General features: G+C 34.9%; 1 protein-coding gene and 1 pseudogene across 1 annotated transcript; one reads left to right on the forward strand and one right to left on the reverse strand.

The window, feature by feature from the left end:
- LOC110727860 overlaps positions 1-4168 on the forward strand; it is a 6665-nt pseudogene extending 2497 nt beyond the window's left edge.
- A 9813-nt stretch (positions 4169-13981) lies between these two features.
- Positions 13982-19320, reverse strand: LOC110727861 (UDP-glucuronic acid decarboxylase 2-like). The gene is made up of 7 exons (XM_021907438.1): positions 18706-19320; positions 18069-18216; positions 16823-16902; positions 16633-16716; positions 16450-16524; positions 15200-15292; positions 13982-14670 (listed from the first exon to the last, which is right to left on the reverse strand). The coding sequence occupies exons 1-7, from the start codon at positions 19318-19320 to the stop codon at positions 14449-14451; spliced, it is 1317 nt and encodes a 438-aa protein (XP_021763130.1). The 3' UTR covers positions 13982-14448.
- Between the last annotated feature and the right edge of the window lie 234 nt (positions 19321-19554).

The following is a 19554-nucleotide window of genomic DNA, read 5'->3' on the forward strand; positions in this document are numbered from 1 at the left end:
ACATAATAGTAGTATTAATCATATACGGAGTATTTCGTAAATATGAAGTATGTTCTTAAATATTTTCCCATATCTTGACAAGCAAGTAATATCTATGCTTCGTATATATTTGGTAATACACCGAAAATACACAACACCGATCATTTTCTCGTCACCGAAGCGCTTTCTGAGTTTTCTCTCTCCTCCATTGAACCGGCTTCTGAGATCTCTCTCCGCCATTAAAGCAGCTTCTAAGGTCAGCATTTATTTATTTTAATAATCGTCGATTTTCAGTATCAAAATCTAGGGTTTATCGAAATGCTAAAGTCAGTATACTCAATTTAGGATTCTTCTAAAGTGGATTATTTAAGTATTGGTTATAATTACTCAAGTTATGAAACATTATAACAAGCAATTTCATTGGTAGAATTTATCTATTGTGAAATTTCTGTTGATAATCAGGTAGAAGAATTTTATGCGATTTTTTTAGCTTAATTTGATGATCGAGTTAAATTTTGTTGCTAATGTGCGCTAAACCTTTTAATTTGATAATCGAAAGAAGGTTTTTTGTTATATTTTTTGTATGATTGTGACTTCTAATGAGAAGCTGATAATTTTTTTTTTTTTTTTTTTTTTTTGGCAGAAAAGGGCAGATTAGTGATATGAGAATTGAAGCTGATTGGCTTAAGATAATTTTGATTTTTTTAGAGTATCTCTGATTAACTTAGGATAATCCTTATTTTTGGAGTATGAGATTGGTATTCTTGTTGCCTGCTATTGCCTTGTGGTTTCGTGCTCATGAACATTGAATTGCTAGTGATTTAGACGACCAATCTTAAGGTTAGGGGTGTAAATGAGCGTAGCTAGTTCGTAAACTATTCTGATTTGGCCAAAAAAAAATCGAGTTTACTAATGCCTCCGTTTTTCTTAGTTGCATGTTTTGACTTTAGCACATTAGCACACTCTCTTTTGACTATGTTTTGTACTTTATACATTATGAAAAATATAGTCACGTGGGATCTTAGTTAGATTTATCAAGATATATATTTTCAAACAGAGACGGAGGAAGTATAATACAGCATAACGCGAGAAGCCTAGAATTTATTCTACATATGATAACATCTTAACTTAAATTATGAGTGAAATTGATTAAAATATAAGATGATAAGGTTTTTGAATTCAAGTTGAGCTTTAGGGCAGTTTGAACTTTGAAATTTAGGTAGAGAGTCACGTCTCAAGTTTAATTTCAAGTATAATGAGCTTAGTTTGCAGGCTCCGTCGATTAGCTAGCCCCTTACCCCTCTACTTTATTTTGAAGTTTGATTGCCTTGTAGTTTTTCAGGTTGTGATTTTTAGATTAAACACTACAATAATCCCTTAAGTTTCTTTGGTTTGTTTTTTGCTGAGGCCCGAATTGTTTTTTGTTTGAGAATTCCTTCCATATTTGCACAAATAAAAACGAACTGATTCTATATGTTAGGTCAATTAACTTGTTTTGACACAAATGGCGTTTGTTGAAAGGTTGATGATAAAAGTTGTCATCAGCAATAGGCTTTGCCACTGATATTAGATTGAGCTTAGGTCAGTGATGAGTGGTGCTATTTGTGAGCAATGAACTCGAATAATGTTTTTTAAGTAGTAGAAAATTTCTGGTCTTGTTGCAAGAGAAGTTATGCATTGTTATGCTATGTAAATTGAGGTTTTTAGTGGATATATAAAGCTATACAATTATTATGTATGGCTAGAGTGTTTTTAGTGACACTAAGAATAAAGATAATATGTGCAGATATGCAATCTCTAGTGTTTATTAAGGTCTATCCTTCATCAAATCAATCTTTGTCACCAGTGGTCAGTGGATTATGTCTTCAGTTGCGTTCTCTGAGATCTGTTGAAGGCTTCCTGTATACGGTCTTAGTCTCCATTAAATGTTGGCTTTGGTTCTATAGGTGTAGTGTATATTAGAGTGAGTAACATGGTGTGTAGGTGGCATGATGGTTAGGGTAATTGACTAATTGGTACTTATTGTGGCCTGTGAACCTAAGGTGTACTATGTATTTTGTATTTTTTATATCGGTCTAGTACGTACCTCCTAATGTATCCTATTTTACTAATACTTTTTTTTTTGTTTCATTTTCAGTCGAACAATGGAGGAAGATTTCCCAGTAAGCTCTAAATACTTTCTGCATATATTAATGTCTTAGTGCTCTGTGACTAGTAATTGATTGTTCCATGCTAATCTTTCCACTATCTAACACGGCTATATATTTATGCTCTTTCCAAATTGTAGAAGGGTTTTGGTCATTTTGGGTAAAGTTGGTACTGAAATATGTTCATTAAGGTCTGACAAATTCCAGGCTGATAAGATAATATAATATAATTTCAGATCTAATAAGAAATGAAAAGATAGTCTGAGGTCCAATAGCTTCAAATAAGGATAAGTTTAAGGCTTTTTTAAGGTCGAATAAGGGCTTATAAGTCTAGATGAGAAAAGATTAATGACATAACATTAAAGAGAGTGTTACCTAATAGCTCAAGGAATACATTGTTGTTTATATTTTTGAGATGCATCACTACAGTAACATTTCGTTGTATAAACTCCTGAAAGCTACTTGCAATACAACATTCCATAATAATAATATAAACTTTATGTTAGATGGACTGCAAGAGGAATTTGCGGAGTAGATAAATGTTAGTTCAAGTTGGATATGAAATCTATATCTATAAATTTGTTAAACCAGTATGAATGTTGTTGTGACTTAGAAGGTACTTTATGTAGTAGTTTTGTAAGATAATGTGGTTTTGCAACTTTGCATCATTGAGACTCTTCCGTGCTAAGATTTCATAATAATGTGGACTGCATGAACTATGCTTTAGATGGCCTTTCTAATTCGTCTTCTATTAAGTTTGTTAACTGATTATATTGCTTCTACACTTTAGCTAACAATTGTACTGTTTGATAACTTTTGCAAGGGAAAGAATGAGGAAGAGGAGTTTAACACTGGTCCATTATCTGTACTTATGATGAGTGTCAAGAATAACACGCGGGTACTAGATAACTACTTTATTCACATTTTCTCTGTTAAGTTGAATTTGTCATTATTTACGATACTCACTATATATTGATATACACTTCTTTTTTTTGCTTTCATATTTTAAAGTACTACCTAGTAAGAGGAGCATGGTTTTTAGTCTTTTTATATCACAATGTGCTTTGTTGGTTATTAAATCTTCTGATTTAATTCTTCAGGTCCTTATCAATTGCCGAAACAACAAAAAATTGCTTGGACAAGTGAGAGCTTTTGATCGTCACTGCAATATGGTTCTTGAAGATGCCATGAGATCTGGACCGAGGTTTGTCTCAACTAGCTACACCCCTCCTTCCCCCTTCGCCGGTTCACCCCCTGATTAAAAATTACTTAGTATTAGATCCTGAGAACGGAACCTGCGAATGTTATCTCCCTACATCATACAACTATTTATGCAACTTGACCCTGTAATACAGAACTGTCAGATTTATTTATTGAAGGTGGAGGGAACAAAGCTATCTATTCTCGTGGATTTTCATGTGCTATGATATTAATGTAATTTCTTGTTGGCATGTTGCAGACCCCGAAGACTGGGAAAGGGAAGAAAAAGGCACAGCCAGTGAACAAGGATAGGGTCATTATCAAGATGTTCCTTCGAGGAGACTCAGTTATCATTGTCTTAAGGAACCCATAGTAATTTCGCAGTCACCTGATTCGCGTGAGCTGCTGATTCTGCAGATGGCCCGTTTTATACTGATGTAATCCGAGAATAGTATTACCTTAGTGGAATTGTGGAACTTATGTTGGACAGATTATGCTCTGAATAGCTGTGGCCTTATTCCTGTGAGATTGATCACTGGATTATGGTGTCAGCTGTGCGAGGATTACATTGAAGTATGGGCATATGGCCAAGTATTATGTCTGAGTTGCTGTAGTTAGACTCAAGGCTAGAGGGCTGATCGTCTCCCGAATCATCTATGTTGCTAACTTTAGTCATATCCAGTACATATTATGTCGCTTTATCTTGATTGTGGAGTATCAGATTCATAGTTAACTGTTAATTTGAAAAGTAGAACTTATGTCAATATATCCAAGTATATTCTGCTGATTGTTGTCAACATATAACAAGTGTTATTTTTGGCCAACAACAATGATGTTTTTAAGTTTCCACTAGTGAGTAGCCTGGGCGACGCCCGGGTTACTACTTTTTATAGTTGTGCAATCGCTAATTTTTAGAGTATTTAATATTGCGTATGTAGTATGTTATTCAATACTTTATAGTATAACTTGTTTTTTGGCCCGGACGCTACCCCGAGTCATTGTATGTATATAAAAATACTATATAAAAAAAGTAAAATACATTGGTGGTTTTATAAAAAAAATATCGACCATTTGTTAATTAACACTTGGCGAGATTGACAACACGTGGCAAGATTACAATACTTGCCTTTGAGTTTTATATATATATTGATATTGATTGATTGATATTGATATGAAGTAACCTAAATGTTATATCGTATCAATTTATTTTACTTGTTAAAGAGATGTTTTTTTTTTCCAGCTATATATCATAAAAAGTGTTTCTTCAAGTAACATATTTTGTGGTTAAGGTAAATATTATATCGTATCAATTTGTTTTCCTTGTTAAAGAGATTTCTTTTTGTTGCCGAAAAAAAAATCGTGGTTAAAAGAAAAAACCTTAATTTAAATTTGGGTTACACATTTTAATACTTAGATATGAGTATATAGCATATACTAAAGGTTAAGTAATGAAAAGAAATGAAATTAATTTTATAATTATATTTTTGTCAAGATATACACATATAAGTTGGCAATTAAAATTTTTGAATTTATGAACATACATAAATCTTTTTAATACAACTTTATTATCATAACTCATAAGATTTGTTGTTGAAGTGATGGTTAAAGTTTAACTTTAATGAAGATGAGGTCATGGGTTCAAATACTATTGCTCGCAAATTAATATTTTTTGTATAGAAACATTAATGATTGGAAATATTAGGTGACATGGTAACACGTGTCGAGATTGACAACACGTGGCAAGATTACAATGCTTGCCTTTGAGTTTTAATATATATATTGATTGATATTATTTATTGTGCAAAATTAAAGTATAATTGACAATTAGTCTAGATGATAGAACTATACAATAACTTTTTTTAAAGAGGTCAAGTGTTCGAACCTTCTCATCCATATATTAAGTGATGTAGCGAAATGAGGGAGTCTATATGGCGCCTAGACGTTTTTAGTAATGCCTTTTAATATACTCCCTCCGTTTCTTTTTACTCACAACAAAGAGGGGAAGAACGGACTCCTAGGCAAAAATTTTTAAGGGAATAGATTAAAGTAAAGGGCATGTGATTAAGAGAGTTTAAAAGGGAGGGGAAAAAAGTGGTCCCTTTACTAGTGGAGGCATGTGACTTTTTTTCTTTTTTTTCCCTCTCCTTTCCCTCTCTTTTTTTTTTCTTTTTGGCTGCCTTTTTTATGGAGGCTTCTTTTTTTAGCCTCCAAAATTTGTTTTCCCTCCAACTTTTCATGAAAATGTGAAAAACATTCAAATCAATTTCAAAAAGCAGCAAATGTACCAAATTTAGCAAACTAAAGCTCCTTATAAAAGGAGGAACTTGTTTCATTCACCACCTTCATTCACATTCACACATCAAGGGATTGGGGGTAGGAATTCGAATTCATCAAAACAGAAGTTAGAGTTTACAGACCAGAAATTTAGTTAAATTGTTTGAAAATTACAAAAACCATCAACTTAAATTAGTCCTAATTCCAAATTGCTGAGTTAGTAGTAGCAGCATTAGTGAATTTGTACACGAATTAGGCTCCACTAAAAGCTCCCAAAAAAGGAAAGTCACCTCCACTTCATCACCTACCATCAAATCTGCAAACAAACAAAAAAAAAAAAGGGACTCATGGCAGAAATCAGAGATGATTTTTTCAACATAAACCAACTGCTCATGGAGCAGGGCATGGTGATGGAAGAAAATTCCAACAGTTCAGGGTTAGACACTCAAGATTGAACTCAACAACAACATAATGAAGAAATTGAGACAGGAGAATCAGGAACAGACACAGAGCAGGACAATTAACAGGCAAAAAATGTCAGCCAAAGCAGAGAATTAAACATTCAAGAGTAAAGGCAGATTTTTTATGATATTCTGCTAAATCTGGTAGGTGACTCACAGGAGGAATGCTGACCTCATTGGCAAAGAAACATCATGTACACAGATCTACTACATGCAGGTGGCTAAAAGAAATCAAAAAGCACATGCAAGTGGATGTGAGAACCAAGAAATTAGGAAAAACTGGACACAAGTCTTTTGAATACTCTGATAAGTGGCTTATGTTTGTGCCACTATACAAAAGAACCACAAACAGAAGCTATGGTGCAACGCTGAATGTCAATCATTTGGTCATACACATGTTGAAAAAAAAGGGCAGACTAAGGGCAGTGTCAGCAACCAACCACCCTGCATTATCTGATAATCACAAAGTTACAAGGCTAAAGTGGGTACTGCAACACATAAATCCAGTTCCAAGTGAGAGGGACCCTACAATTATAGATATGCAACATCACATTCACATTGATGAGAAAAGGTTCTACTTGAACCCAGAAACAAGGACTTTTTATCTCACACCAAATGAAGAGGTTCCATACATAGCACAACAGTCTAAAATGTTTAAGTTAAAGGCAATGTTTATGGGAATGGTGGGCAAACCACTATGCTGAAGATGGGACTCTCATACACTCAGGGAGGTATGGTTTGTTCCCTTTTGTGAAACATCAAAGGGAAAAAAAGAAAAGCAAAAACAGAGAGGCAGGCACAATGGAAACTAAAGTCATTCAGACTGTCAACAGAGAAGCAATTAGGCACATGAATTTAGACAAAATCATTCCAACAATACATGCAGAATGGCCAGCACAGTTATCAAAGAATATAATCAAACAATGGGATAATGCTAGGCCACATCAAGTCCCAACAGATGAAAAGTTTTTGGCAGCCACTCAAGCTAATGGATTTAACATTCAATTTGTTTTCCAACCTGCCCAATCCCCAGACCTTAATGTGTTGGACCTTGGTTTATTCAAGGCTATACAATCCATACAGTACTAGTCATTCCCAACAAATTTGGATGAGTTAATTGAGAAAGTGGCAGAGGCATTTGAGGTGTTTGATCCAACCCTTAACAGGTATACTTGGATCACACTACAGGCTTGCATGATTAAGGTGTTGGAAAAACAAGGTGGAAACAACTTCAACCCACCACACATGGGAAAGGCAAGGCAAGACAGACAGGGAACTTTGGAAGATATTTTGAAGGTTGACAAGACTCTCATTGCTGATACAGTGCAGTATCTCAACAACACCCTTTTTGTCCCAACCACGGGCCCACAACCAGAAAGTCGAGAGATGGAAGTAGTTGCAGATTGAGGATGATAGAAGCAAGTAAGTAAGATGATGCAACTTTTTGTAAATGAAGAAGTCAGCAACTAACAATGTTTTGCACAGGAAGAACCAAGTTAGAAGATCAGAGACTGCCACATATAACCATTAACATAAAAACTAGGTACTAGGTTTTTGTTTGTTTTTGTAATGGTTAGGTGTCTTTTGTTAAATAAAATAGGTAAGCAGTCATGACTAGGTAGTTAATATGGAATAGGACTTATGTACAATCTACCATTTTTTTGGGCAAATAAAATGAAAGCATTAACATGTTGATAAGTTGTGCATTTATGGAAGGGTGATTGTGTCTAACTACCATCAAATGGAATTGGCTTAACCATATTAGCTACCATTAACAGGAACCTCAACAACATCCTCTTTAAAAAGATGGTGGAGCATCCTTACATAATGGGCTCAAGTCATAAGAGTCCCTTCATCATTTGGAATTCCTTACAACTATGATGCAAGGTAGGTGGGGGGACTCAATGCATCAACACTAAATCCAAGAACAGGGACTCACTCAAACATATACACCAGCCAACAGTGGGGACTCAAAGGCAACAACAGAAACACACTTCAAACCAGAGTATTACAAGGGCTATACCACAAGTGTTATGGTCATCATCCATACATCACAAGACCTCCAATTTGCATGACTATAGACACAAATCAACAATAACCAACACACATTAGGCCATCAACAACAAATTATACAAATCCCATCTCAAAATCACAGCAGCCATAATCAGCCCAACCAAATAACATGCTCAAAATCAGAACAACAACAGAGCAACAAATTAAAGTCAAGAGCCACAAATGTAACCAACATAGACACAACCAACAACCAATAGCCACAACCAACACCAACAACTTCAACTAACATAACACGAGGAGCCAACACCCAAAAATATAACCAACAAAGCCAGAACAACAACCATCCACGCATCAGGCCATCAACAACAAAATAATATCAATCCCTTCTCGAAATCACAGCAACCATAATCAACCCAACCAAATAACATGCTCAAAAGCAGAACAACAACAAATCAACACATTAAAGTCAAGAACTTCAACCAAGAGCCACAACTAACATAATTAGAGGAGCAAACATCCACAAATTTAACCAACAAAGCCAAAACAAAAACCATCAAGAGTTTTAGCCGACATAATCAAATACAGTACATAAAGAGAATCACAAGCATAAATCATTCAAAGGGACTCATATGTAAGCAAAAATCATGAAATTAGGGTTTAGTAATAGTTACGCTGTAAGATCAGAGATCTGGGGGGAAGTCTTGAGGGTATTTATCCCTCATATAGGCCATGCAGCAGGGATCCCAGTCATTGTAGTCGTCCCTCCAGACAGATCTAGGCCTCTTTTGTCCCCGAGGAGAACCACCATTATTGCCTGAAGCCTTCTCAGGCGTCTCCTTCTTCTCCACTGCAGCAGCTTTTGGGCTCCTTTAGACACCTAAAAATGTCTCCCCAAAACCAAACTCGATGATGAACAACCTTTCACCGTCACTATCGGTCGGGTTCAGTATTTAATCCCGAGAGTGCTTAAAAAAATCGTATTTGATTAAATTTGTATTTTTGAACAGTCCATGGATTAGTCTTGATGTTTGGTAAAAGCATAGTTTTAATTTCAGCCCAAACTTATTATTTAATTTTAGCCCAAACCTTTTTTGTTTTATTATTTATTTTTGGCCCAAACCATTTATTTATTTTATTTTATTATTTTCTTATTTTAGCCTAAATAATAATAAATCAGAAAAATGCCCGAAATTATCAATCGACACTTAAAATGTTGAACGAAATTAGGGTTAAAAATGTATTTAGACGGAAGAGCGGGTTGGGAATTCCCGCGCCACGGCAGGTACCCACTGTGTCACGGGAATCATTCCCGTCTGACGGTGGGATTTCCAGTGACACGGGAACTTCCGTGTCTTTTACGCGTAAACCCTTAACGCGTTTTCTTCCCCATTTACTAAAAATTTCCCGCGTCACACTAAAATTGCACCATATCACGGGAATTTTTCTCATCTGACGGTGGGATTTCCCATGTCGCGGTACAGTTTGCCGTGTCGCAGGATACTTTTTTAGGGTTTTTATCATTTTAGGGTTCCGTGTGCTCCCTTGGCACATTTTCTCTATAAATACCCCCTCATTTCTGATGTGCGGGGCATCAATTAATTCTCTAGTTTATTTTTCTCTCTTCTATGCTTTAGCCTAAACACTAGCCTAACCTTCTTATTTCAAAATTCCTTCTTCAAGTACTCCAACGAGTCCATACTTTACTCGTGGTTCTATCCTTAAGCCAAGGCGTGAAAGGTAGAACTGTTTGAGGGTTTGGCCCCAAATCAACTCCACTTTATTTAATTTAATTTAATTGCTGTTTTATTATTATTTCCTTGAAGTTACTAACTCGTTTATTATTTTGTAGTTGCAAAGAAACAGAATCAAAATAAGAATTATGTTCCTTTTATTTCTATTATTTTTCTAACGATTTTATATTGTTGGAATTATGGCTAAATTGCTTCCAATATTAATGTTTATTCTATTATTATTTATTGATCACCATATTGCATGTTTAAAGGGAATATGTAATTGAAAATCACGCTTATAATTTGGACAACCGGTTTAGGTTCCTTTTAAATCTTGTTATTTAATCAAGTGATCACAAATATTTTAGAATTATATGTTGCATTAATATTAAACCAATTTAGTTTAATAATAGTTTGGAGCAAATTGAATATTTTGTTTGTATGCCTTTGAGATCGCAGGAATGCTTTTCACTATAAGAATCGTGTAGAGGCCAATACGGGCGAATGTGACTCCATGACTCACTTCGTACCATCATCCCCGATCCTCCTTTCGTGGTTCCGAACCTTATGGAGTTAGTAATCTCATGGATTATGAATGGGGTGTAACCTTCACGGGTCAATCGTTGTTGCCTTCGTTGTCCCTTTATTCGTGGTTGCCTTTTATGATCCGTGAACGGTTTACAAATTCCTTAAAAACTTGTTGGCGGCTCCCTACTTTCCTTGTCTCTAATCTTATTATGTCAATTCCCACTTCCTATGAGTGCCAAGCATATTCACACATGCTTTAACGTAGGCGCACTTCGAGCGACGCCTACAGCTCCCCTTCAAGCTATCATCACCATCATCCACTTCTCCACCAGTAGGAGGGAGTTCTGCGACCACCGACGCTGGAACATGTATAGTTTGCACCGGATCTACTTCCAAAACCTCCTCGTCGCTGGAAATAGCCAATTTTGCCTACGGAATACCGGGAAAAGGACGCAGAGCAGCAACGACGAATTGGTTTCATAACACCAGATCCTCGTCGAGCGATGTAGTGAGTGGACTCCTCACCTTTCTTAGGACGAACTAAGGACTCTTTCTTTGATTTTTTGGGACTCATTTTCTCATAAATTGCAAAGAAATTGAAATTAGGGTTTTAGAGAGAAGATGGAAGAGAGAGAACAAAGAACGAAGATGAGAGAGAAAGGAGGAAAATGGAGTAGATCTAGGGTTTATGAACAATTTCTAGAGAAATCTCCAGAAGAAGAAGAGCCAGGGCACCGTTGTCGAGGCAAATTGAATGAAGATCATTCAATTCTAGTAGTTGAGGAGTTGATGATTTCTAATGAAATCAGAAAGGGGTGGGTAATTTTTGGTGGGAATGGTTAGATTAGATTAGATTAAGTGAATTAGATAAGGAGTTAGATAAGTAGTGTTTAGGAAAAATTAAAAGAAGTTAAAAAATAAAGTAAGGGTAAAATAGTAATTTTGCCATTAAAAACTTACCAAAAAAGGAAAGAAATTTATTTGTTGCAAGTAATGTGTACCTGCCATTTATGGTAGTTGTTGCGAGTAAAAAGAAACGGAGGGAGTATTAGTATAGACATCCTAGAAGTTTCTAGATTTCTATGTCAACTTTAGGTATTTTTTTTTTTTTATATAAAATCTCAACTTTAGTCTAGTGATGTTTTATGAAGTTCTTTCACACACCCCCCCCCCCCACCCTCACATTTCCCTTGGCCCCTTTTCCCACGAGCCATCTCTCTCTAACTGTACACTTAATAGTGAAGTAGGTAATTTTGCATATTTGCTCATTACTTGCACTCCAAATGAACAGCTCCTACTTGCACTTAGTTGGACTGTTGGTTGCACTTAGTTGGACAGTTGGAGGTGTAATGAATTCTAGATGGATAATAGAAGAACATTACTAAAAAAAAAAGTGTAATTCTTATAAAAGTTTGTATTTGTGATTAGATTATTTATTTGAAGATGTTTCTATGGTGATCACAATAAGAAAGAAAAGTGGGTTCAATGAGGTGGCATCCTTATGGCCACAATAAAAAGTGGTCTCTCTTTACTTTCTTTTTGCCAAAAATCATTTTAGGATATACGTAAAATCTTCATAAAATTATATTTTACTTATATTTATAAAAATTAAAAAAATTAATTAATAAAAGATGTTAAAAAATACTCCATATTTAAGTAATTAAAAATGGGTAATCTTAAGTATTCTTTCTAAGGGTTTACTTAACCCCTCTCTTCTTAATCACCGGAATTTGTCATCGCTGGTTTTTCAGAAATGGCAAGGCCGTGGACCTGTGGTTAACATCACTATGGTCTTTATAAACTTCTTGAATGGAGATGGTATTCATGGTGTTTATCTTAATTACTCTCTTAGGGTTTACTTTACCCCCTTTTTGACATTTAATATATAATACTTCCTCCATTTTTTTAGTTGACATATTTTGACTTTAGTGTTATACATACAATTCTCTTTGACCGTATTATGTGATTTATACATATTGAAAAATATAGTCATATGAGATTTTATTAGGGCTTGTTCCGATTGACTGAACTCAGCTGAAGTGAACTGAACTTATTAATTAGTGATTTTTAACTACGGATTAGTGATCTTTGATTATTTATTGATTATTTATTACTATACATATGTGTATATACAATGTACATATTATTATTAATATTATTATTAATATTATTATTATTATTATTATTAATTATTGATTATTATTATTATTATTATTATTATTATTATTTATTGATTATTATTATTAGTATTATTATTATTATTGTTATTATTATTATTATTATTTATTGATGATTATTATTATTATTTATTGATTATTAGTATTAGTATTATTATTTCAATTATTATTGTTATTATTATTATTATTTATTGATGATGATTATTATTATTATTATTATTATTATTATTATTATTATTATTTTATTATTATTATTATTTATTACTTATTGATTATTATTATTATTGTTGTTGTTGTCGTTGTTGTTGTTGTTGTTGTTGTTGTTGTTGTTGTTGTTGTTGTTGTTGTTGTTGTTGTTGTTGTTGTTGTTGTTGTTGTCGTTGTAATAAGAGCTTAAAAGAATGAAATTTGGCTTTATATCATTAGCAATATCATTAGACGTAAATTAAGAGCTGAACTGAACTGAACTGGATTTCAACGGAAGACAACAGCCCTTAGTTTCATCATGAAACATTACCTAATATGTAGTGCATGTTGGCCGCACCCAACAATCTAAGATGTATCTTCGTAGTCAATTGAAGATCCGTGAACTTATTTAAATACAAATGCAAAAAAAGGACAAAGTAATTAATTGATTCCAGCTATATGAATCAGAATTATAAGGGTGCATTTGGTTCAAATAATGGTATGGGTTTGGAATGAGGAATGAAACCAGGGTGGTATGAGTTTGAAACTTGATACTTGATTCCATTTGTTTGGTTTTGAGTTGGGAATGATATGTTTTTCTTCTAATTTGAAGCTAAAGGTATGGGTATGGCTCATACCCACCTCCCCCCTTGGGTTTCAAAACCCCATACCTTGGGGGTTTGAGGTATGGGTTTCAAAATTGAATTTTATAAAAACAAACACTAGTTATGGGTTTCACTCATTCTAAACCTATACCTGATACCTTAGATGCTTGAACCAAACGCCCCCTAATTAAATTATATTTATGCTCTAACCTATGATTACTCAATTGGCCACAATACTTGCAAATCACCAAGATTTGCTAAAAAGTTACACTTAATTGCTACCATATACTTGGTATACTCTTACCATTTCATAAACAAACCACTTAAACAACCTTATCAGCCTAATTATAAATTCTATAAATAGTAATCATAAAATTATTTCCAACCTATATTTTGGATTATTATATGATGAAAATTGACATGTCTAATTGAGTAATTGTCCATAAGACGACATCCCCTAATCAACCTCGTCAATCCAATCAACCATTATGTCATGTGGTCATAAATCTCAGCCATTTAAAAATATTTGACTAAAAATACTTTATATTTTATATTTTATTTTTAAAAAGACTAAAGATTTGTGATAATGATAGTTAAGTGGGAAAAGTCCACACCAATAGCTTTCAACAATGACAAGAAAATGTTAGGCAGGTTTAGGGAAGGTAGGAAAGAAAACTTGCATGGACAAAAATGCAATTTTTTTTTTTCTTTTAATAAAAATGAAATACATTCTAGGAACCCCTCCTCACGAGAGAAAAACCTAAAATATTAAATCTACAAGACGATAATACATTAGTTGCATATACTACTAATTATAATCATTTATGTCATTATTAACCCTCGATTAGGAAAAAGAATAACCTGATAGCTGAGAAAAAACTGATTATGGAATAGTATTAATGCAGCGTCTACATGGATATCAGCAACGAACAAAAATAGGACAATATATAATAATATAAATGCTGAAGACTATAAGCTCTACATATCTATAATCTAGCAAAGGGAGCCAATTGGAAGCCAGATCTGCAACTACTCGTCTACTCGAGCCTTGCGATGATGGTATACAGTTGAGGGTCGCCCAGGGAGAATGGAGCAGAAATCGTTTTATGTGCCAGAATTGCTCCTTTAGACGCAAGCTAAGGCAGAACTTAAAATGCAGTGGTGGTGGTGTCACCTCCCTTCTGGTCACCAAAGATACGCTGCCTGAAGTCAGAAACCATCATGGGCAGACCTTTGCGAAGTGCGATCTTAGGCTCCCAGCCAAGCAACTCTTTAGCCTTACCGATATCAGGCTTCCTCTTGTGAGGATCATCCTCGGTGTTGGGCCTGAATTCTATCTTTGCATTTGGATCAATTGTTTCTTGAACAACCTGAAAGACAAACGAAATAATGAATAATTCTTGTATGAAAAACAGAATGTGAGCCCGTTTGAGCCAAGGAATGTGTGGTTTTCAATATTGTAATCATCACCCAAAGATTTGCCACAAATTTTATTTTCTGCCCTTATTAAATATGGAGATGTTAAATTCCAAGTTTTCACAAAAAGACAGGCTACAGTATTATCAGTTTGTACTGCACTGCATAATATTACAGGCTACAATATTATCAGTATTTCTATTGGCTAGTTATGGAAGAATTAAAATAACTACTACGTACATATTTGATGTTTAGTTTCAGTACGTGGTAGGACACCATTGAAGACAATAGTCATTAATATTTAGGGGCATAGGAAATTGATAATAATTAACATAGTAGTTCATAATGTGGACCAAATGGTAGGTCAAGCGTCCTTGTATATAAAAAGGTGGAGCACGTCTAAGTTTGTAAAGTCTGGTAAAAACTAACACCGACAATGAGAATAATACTACAATGGTAGAATAAAAGAATGTGACAGAGTACCTTAGCTAGTTCAAGCATGGTAAATTCACCAGGATTTCCTAAATTGAAAGGACCAACATGCTCACCCTCCATTAGGCGCATCAGACCTTCAACCTGCAAACACGAAGGATAGATTATACGAATCCGATTAGTATAAATTCTCAAATTAAAATCCTCACACTATTAAGAGTGAAAATTTTAAGCACAAAGAATAAAGTTCACACGAGATATTATGCAAATTTGCACCATATTATATGATTCAACTACTTTTATTGACAAAAGGGGACAAACTCATTAAAAACAAACATACACCAAAAAGTTGTGTTGATTAGGGACCATGTGCAACATAAATTACTAGTGTCATAGATCACGAAGTTTGGAAGAGGGGAAAAAATAATTCAGCAAAGGAAATCTACAAGAATTGGAATAAACATTATCAATAAAAACAAATAAATTGGAATAAAATACCAACAGTTGACACTTTCAAGGACCTTTGTTTTTATATGTTAACTAATTGATCTCCATAAAGTATGCAGCTTTGTTATTATTGAGCTGGCTTAAACCATGCACTGACCAAATCTTTAGATCTATGCATTAATTAGTAGTTCTTATAAGATTACTTAAACAGAACTTTAAATTCGACATGTAAACTACTACAGCATGAAAGACCTATCTTTTTTATGTGTTGAACAGGTACATGGCGATCCCCTGTTTGTGATGCCCAGTGAAGATAAGGGGGAGGGGTATTCGATCCCACCTCCAGGTGGAGATGGAGGGTGCTCTTTCCCAAATAGGCTACCCCCTTTCCTTACAATTCAGATTTCACGTGGTATACCCAGGCATAGCCAGAGTTCACACAACTACCACATTCCACACTCATTAAAGTTGTACTAGCATAATAATACTCTAAAATATAAATGCTACTCCTTAATTCACATGGGATCAAACCACCCCCCATCTCATAAACAATGACTTAATAGTAACAACAAATCCTAGTAAGAGAACATGCTTAGCTGATGAATACACAGCAATAAAGACAAGTATACACATAAATAATTAAACTTGATTAGATCCTTCCCAAAACATTTTCCAATAGCATTTTTTGGGTCATTTAAATTTAAAACATTGATAATGATAGTCATACTGTTGAATTTGTTTAAATTGGAGATTGCTAAAAGACAAATGGAGCAATATTACAGGTACAGAAAGAGTAGTAGCAGTCCAAATTTAAGCTAGAGAACAGCATAAAGCAATTGGAGAGGCAAACTTACCAAGTCAGAAACAAACTGGAAACTTCTGGTTTGCTTTCCATCACCATAAACAGTCATGGGTTCTTTCCTCAAGGCCTGAAATATGTCTCAGTCAAAATCCAGTTTCATCAAGTTTAAACAGAGTACTAATCAGGCATATTTTAGATTATCCGTTACGAGAGAGGCACATGTTTTCCTAATTACCTGTGCAACGAAGTTACTAACAACACGACCATCGTCAATGCACATTCGAGGCCCATAAGTGTTGAAAATCCTAGCAATTCTCACCTGCAGCAAATGACGCGTATTTAAAAACAAGCTACCCAATTTTAAAATAGGCATTTAGGTAGTTAACGAATCTCAATGATATTTAATTAGTAGAATTTGAACAGACCTCAACACCAGCACCTCGATGGTAGTCCATGGCCAATGTTTCTGCAGTACGCTTTCCCTCATCATAACAACTACGAACACCTACAACATGTCCACCGCCAACACTTGTCATTAACTTTTATATAAATAATTTTTGTTACAATGTACTTCTAATGCAGCAACACACATACTTAGTTCAGTTAATCTAGCATTTTATTCAATGTACAAGCAAGCTTCATGTGAAAGCACATCACAATAGATTTTACTTGTATATTAAATATAGTACGATCATCCCACAAAATATGTTGTCTTCACATACAAGCATCTTTTTTTCTTTTTTTTTTAACAAGGAAAGACGAGCAGGTGAAGTACAAGGATGATTTCCAATGTAATAGGAGCACCGACGTTTATACAAAATATGTTATACAACGCTACAAAAATACTTAAGTATAAACAACCCGTATCATTTTTTTTAAAGAGAAAAATTACACATTTACAGCAATGAGAATATACCAAATTTCCTAAACAATTACTGTACTATTAATGCTATTTTAAGCAAGTCAAAAATAGCTTCCAAAGTCTAATAAATTAGGCAAATAATAAGAAAATGACTACACAGATTGAATGAGCCCCCATTTAGGTAGCCTGCTTAAGACTAGGAAATTAGAACCCAGCTTGATTAGTGGTCCCGCAAATCACGGATTTTTATTTTCCATGATGATAGATCTCATCAGATCTTTACACGTGTTAACACCCAACTTGACCCACGTGGCTCACTGTCCTTAATTTCACCCCAAAAGTGGAGGAAAAAGCAGGAAATTAAAATGAACAAAGACACTTTCTACAGTTTTTATCAAACGTCACCATTCATAGGTCCACGTGTCTTATGTTACATTACTTTCCCGCGCATAATATCATGATTCATAAAGTTTGTGCTAACATGAACTTCAATCAAAAATGTTTTCTTTCTACCAAAATATAACGTCACAATTCATTAACATACCAAAAAAAAACTACTTGTATTTTAAAGAACCATATACTTGGGAATGAGAAATTAAACCCCATCATAACGCTCCAATCACATGTTCAATGACACGATTATAACACGACACGACACAACACAACATGATAATTAAATCAAAGCCAACACGGATGGGATCGGGTGCATAAAAATCACGTCATAAATACAAATTTAACAAACTATGTGAATTAAAAAAAAGCTGAATTTTCTAATGGAATTAATAGGTAAGAAGAGAAAGAAAAATTACCAATGGGATTAACATTGCCCCAGTAAGTCTCTTTCTGAGGGTGCTCCAAAGGGTCACCATAAACTTCACTAGTACTTGTTAGAAGGAACCTTGCACCTACTCTCTTCGCCAATCCTAACATGTTCAATGTTCCTACCACATTTGTCTTGTTAATTCATCAGTCAAGGATTCAACAATCAACCAATTCACATCTACAAATGTATTAACAACAAACATTCACATCACACTAACAAAAAATTCGCTAACAAAAATCAAATCTTTTCGATCAAATACCCAATTCGGAGCAATTTCTATTATACATCCGAATGCAACATACATCTAGTACCGGTACCACTTATTGATCACTTCCTCATTTGGGGATCCTAAGATGAGTATCGTGTTCGTGTATGATAGAAATTGACTCGAATTAGTGGCCCACATGCAAGATGCAACTCTCATTAAACAATTTGAGAATGGGAAATTCCATGTTTCATTACCCAAACACAAAAAACTCACTTTCTTGGAAAATCACCCATAAAATCAAAATTCAACACACCCAAAAAAAAAAAACAAAATTCAACCACCCAAATAAATCAAATTAAAATCATAATAATAACAATAATGAAAAACATAAAGAGAATAAATTAGAAAAGGATATGATAGTTTTGACAGGGTTATGTTTGTAATGAACAGGGGAAGCAGGGCAAGCCAAATGATAGATCTGATCAACCTCCAACAAAAGAGGCTCAACGACGTCGTGTCGGATCAATTCAAACCTAGGGTTTCCAAAATGATGCATCACATTCTCTTTTCTCCCGGTAAAGAAATTATCAACAACAATCACACTATCACCTCTCGCAATCAAACGGTCCACAAGATGCGACCCGACAAACCCGGCCCCACCCGTCACAACTATCCGCAACCCTTTTCGTTTCAGCCCTAATGGGACCTTCCCAGATCTAAACCCATCACTGACCCGACCATGGTGGATCGGAATCAACCGAGTTGACTCGGCGGTCAGGAACGATTCCCCGCCGATTGAATCGTGCATGTTGATGTCAATGTTAGACGACGAGGTGTTTGATGGGGTCAGGGAGAAGATCAATGTGGCGATGCCGATGCCGAGGACGAGGAACACGAGTCGTTGCTCGCGAAGAAGGTAGTGAATCGGACGAGTTACGGTTAGCCATGGTTTAAGAGGCTTTGGTGAGTCGTACTCGTCGGATTTGAGGTGGGCTTCATGTCCGCCTCGGAAGATCAGCTCCGACGCCATTAGTTTAATCGGCGGAGTTGATAAGTTGAGATCGAGTCAAGGAAGTTTGAAGGGGGGAGAATGTGAGAATGAGGAATGAGAGGAGGAATTGAGGAATGAATTTGTAGGTGTCTGAAATCTGAGAGTGCCATGTTTAATGAATGGTTAAATATATGCGTTTTAGTCCTTGGGATTTGTGGGTAATTACGATGGTACCCTTGTTTGTTTTCTTTCTCTCTTTGGCTTGTTTTATGG

Source organism: Chenopodium quinoa, unplaced genomic scaffold (genome assembly GCF_001683475.1).
Source record: "Chenopodium quinoa cultivar QQ74 unplaced genomic scaffold, ASM168347v1, whole genome shotgun sequence".
Classification (NCBI taxonomy): Eukaryota; Viridiplantae; Streptophyta; class Magnoliopsida; order Caryophyllales; family Amaranthaceae; genus Chenopodium; species Chenopodium quinoa.

Coding starts and splice junctions, on each gene's coding strand:
- LOC110727861 (XM_021907438.1), bottom strand. CDS start 19,320: ATGGCGTCGGAGCTGATCTTCCGAGGCGGACATGAAGCCCACCTCAAA. Junction 16,903..18,068: donor GGGCAATGTTAATCCCATTG/GTAATTTTTCTT, acceptor GACATGTTGTAG/GTGTTCGTAGTTGTTATGAT. Junction 16,717..16,822: donor ATCGAGGTGCTGGTGTTGAG/GTCTGTTCAAAT, acceptor CATTTGCTGCAG/GTGAGAATTGCTAGGATTTT.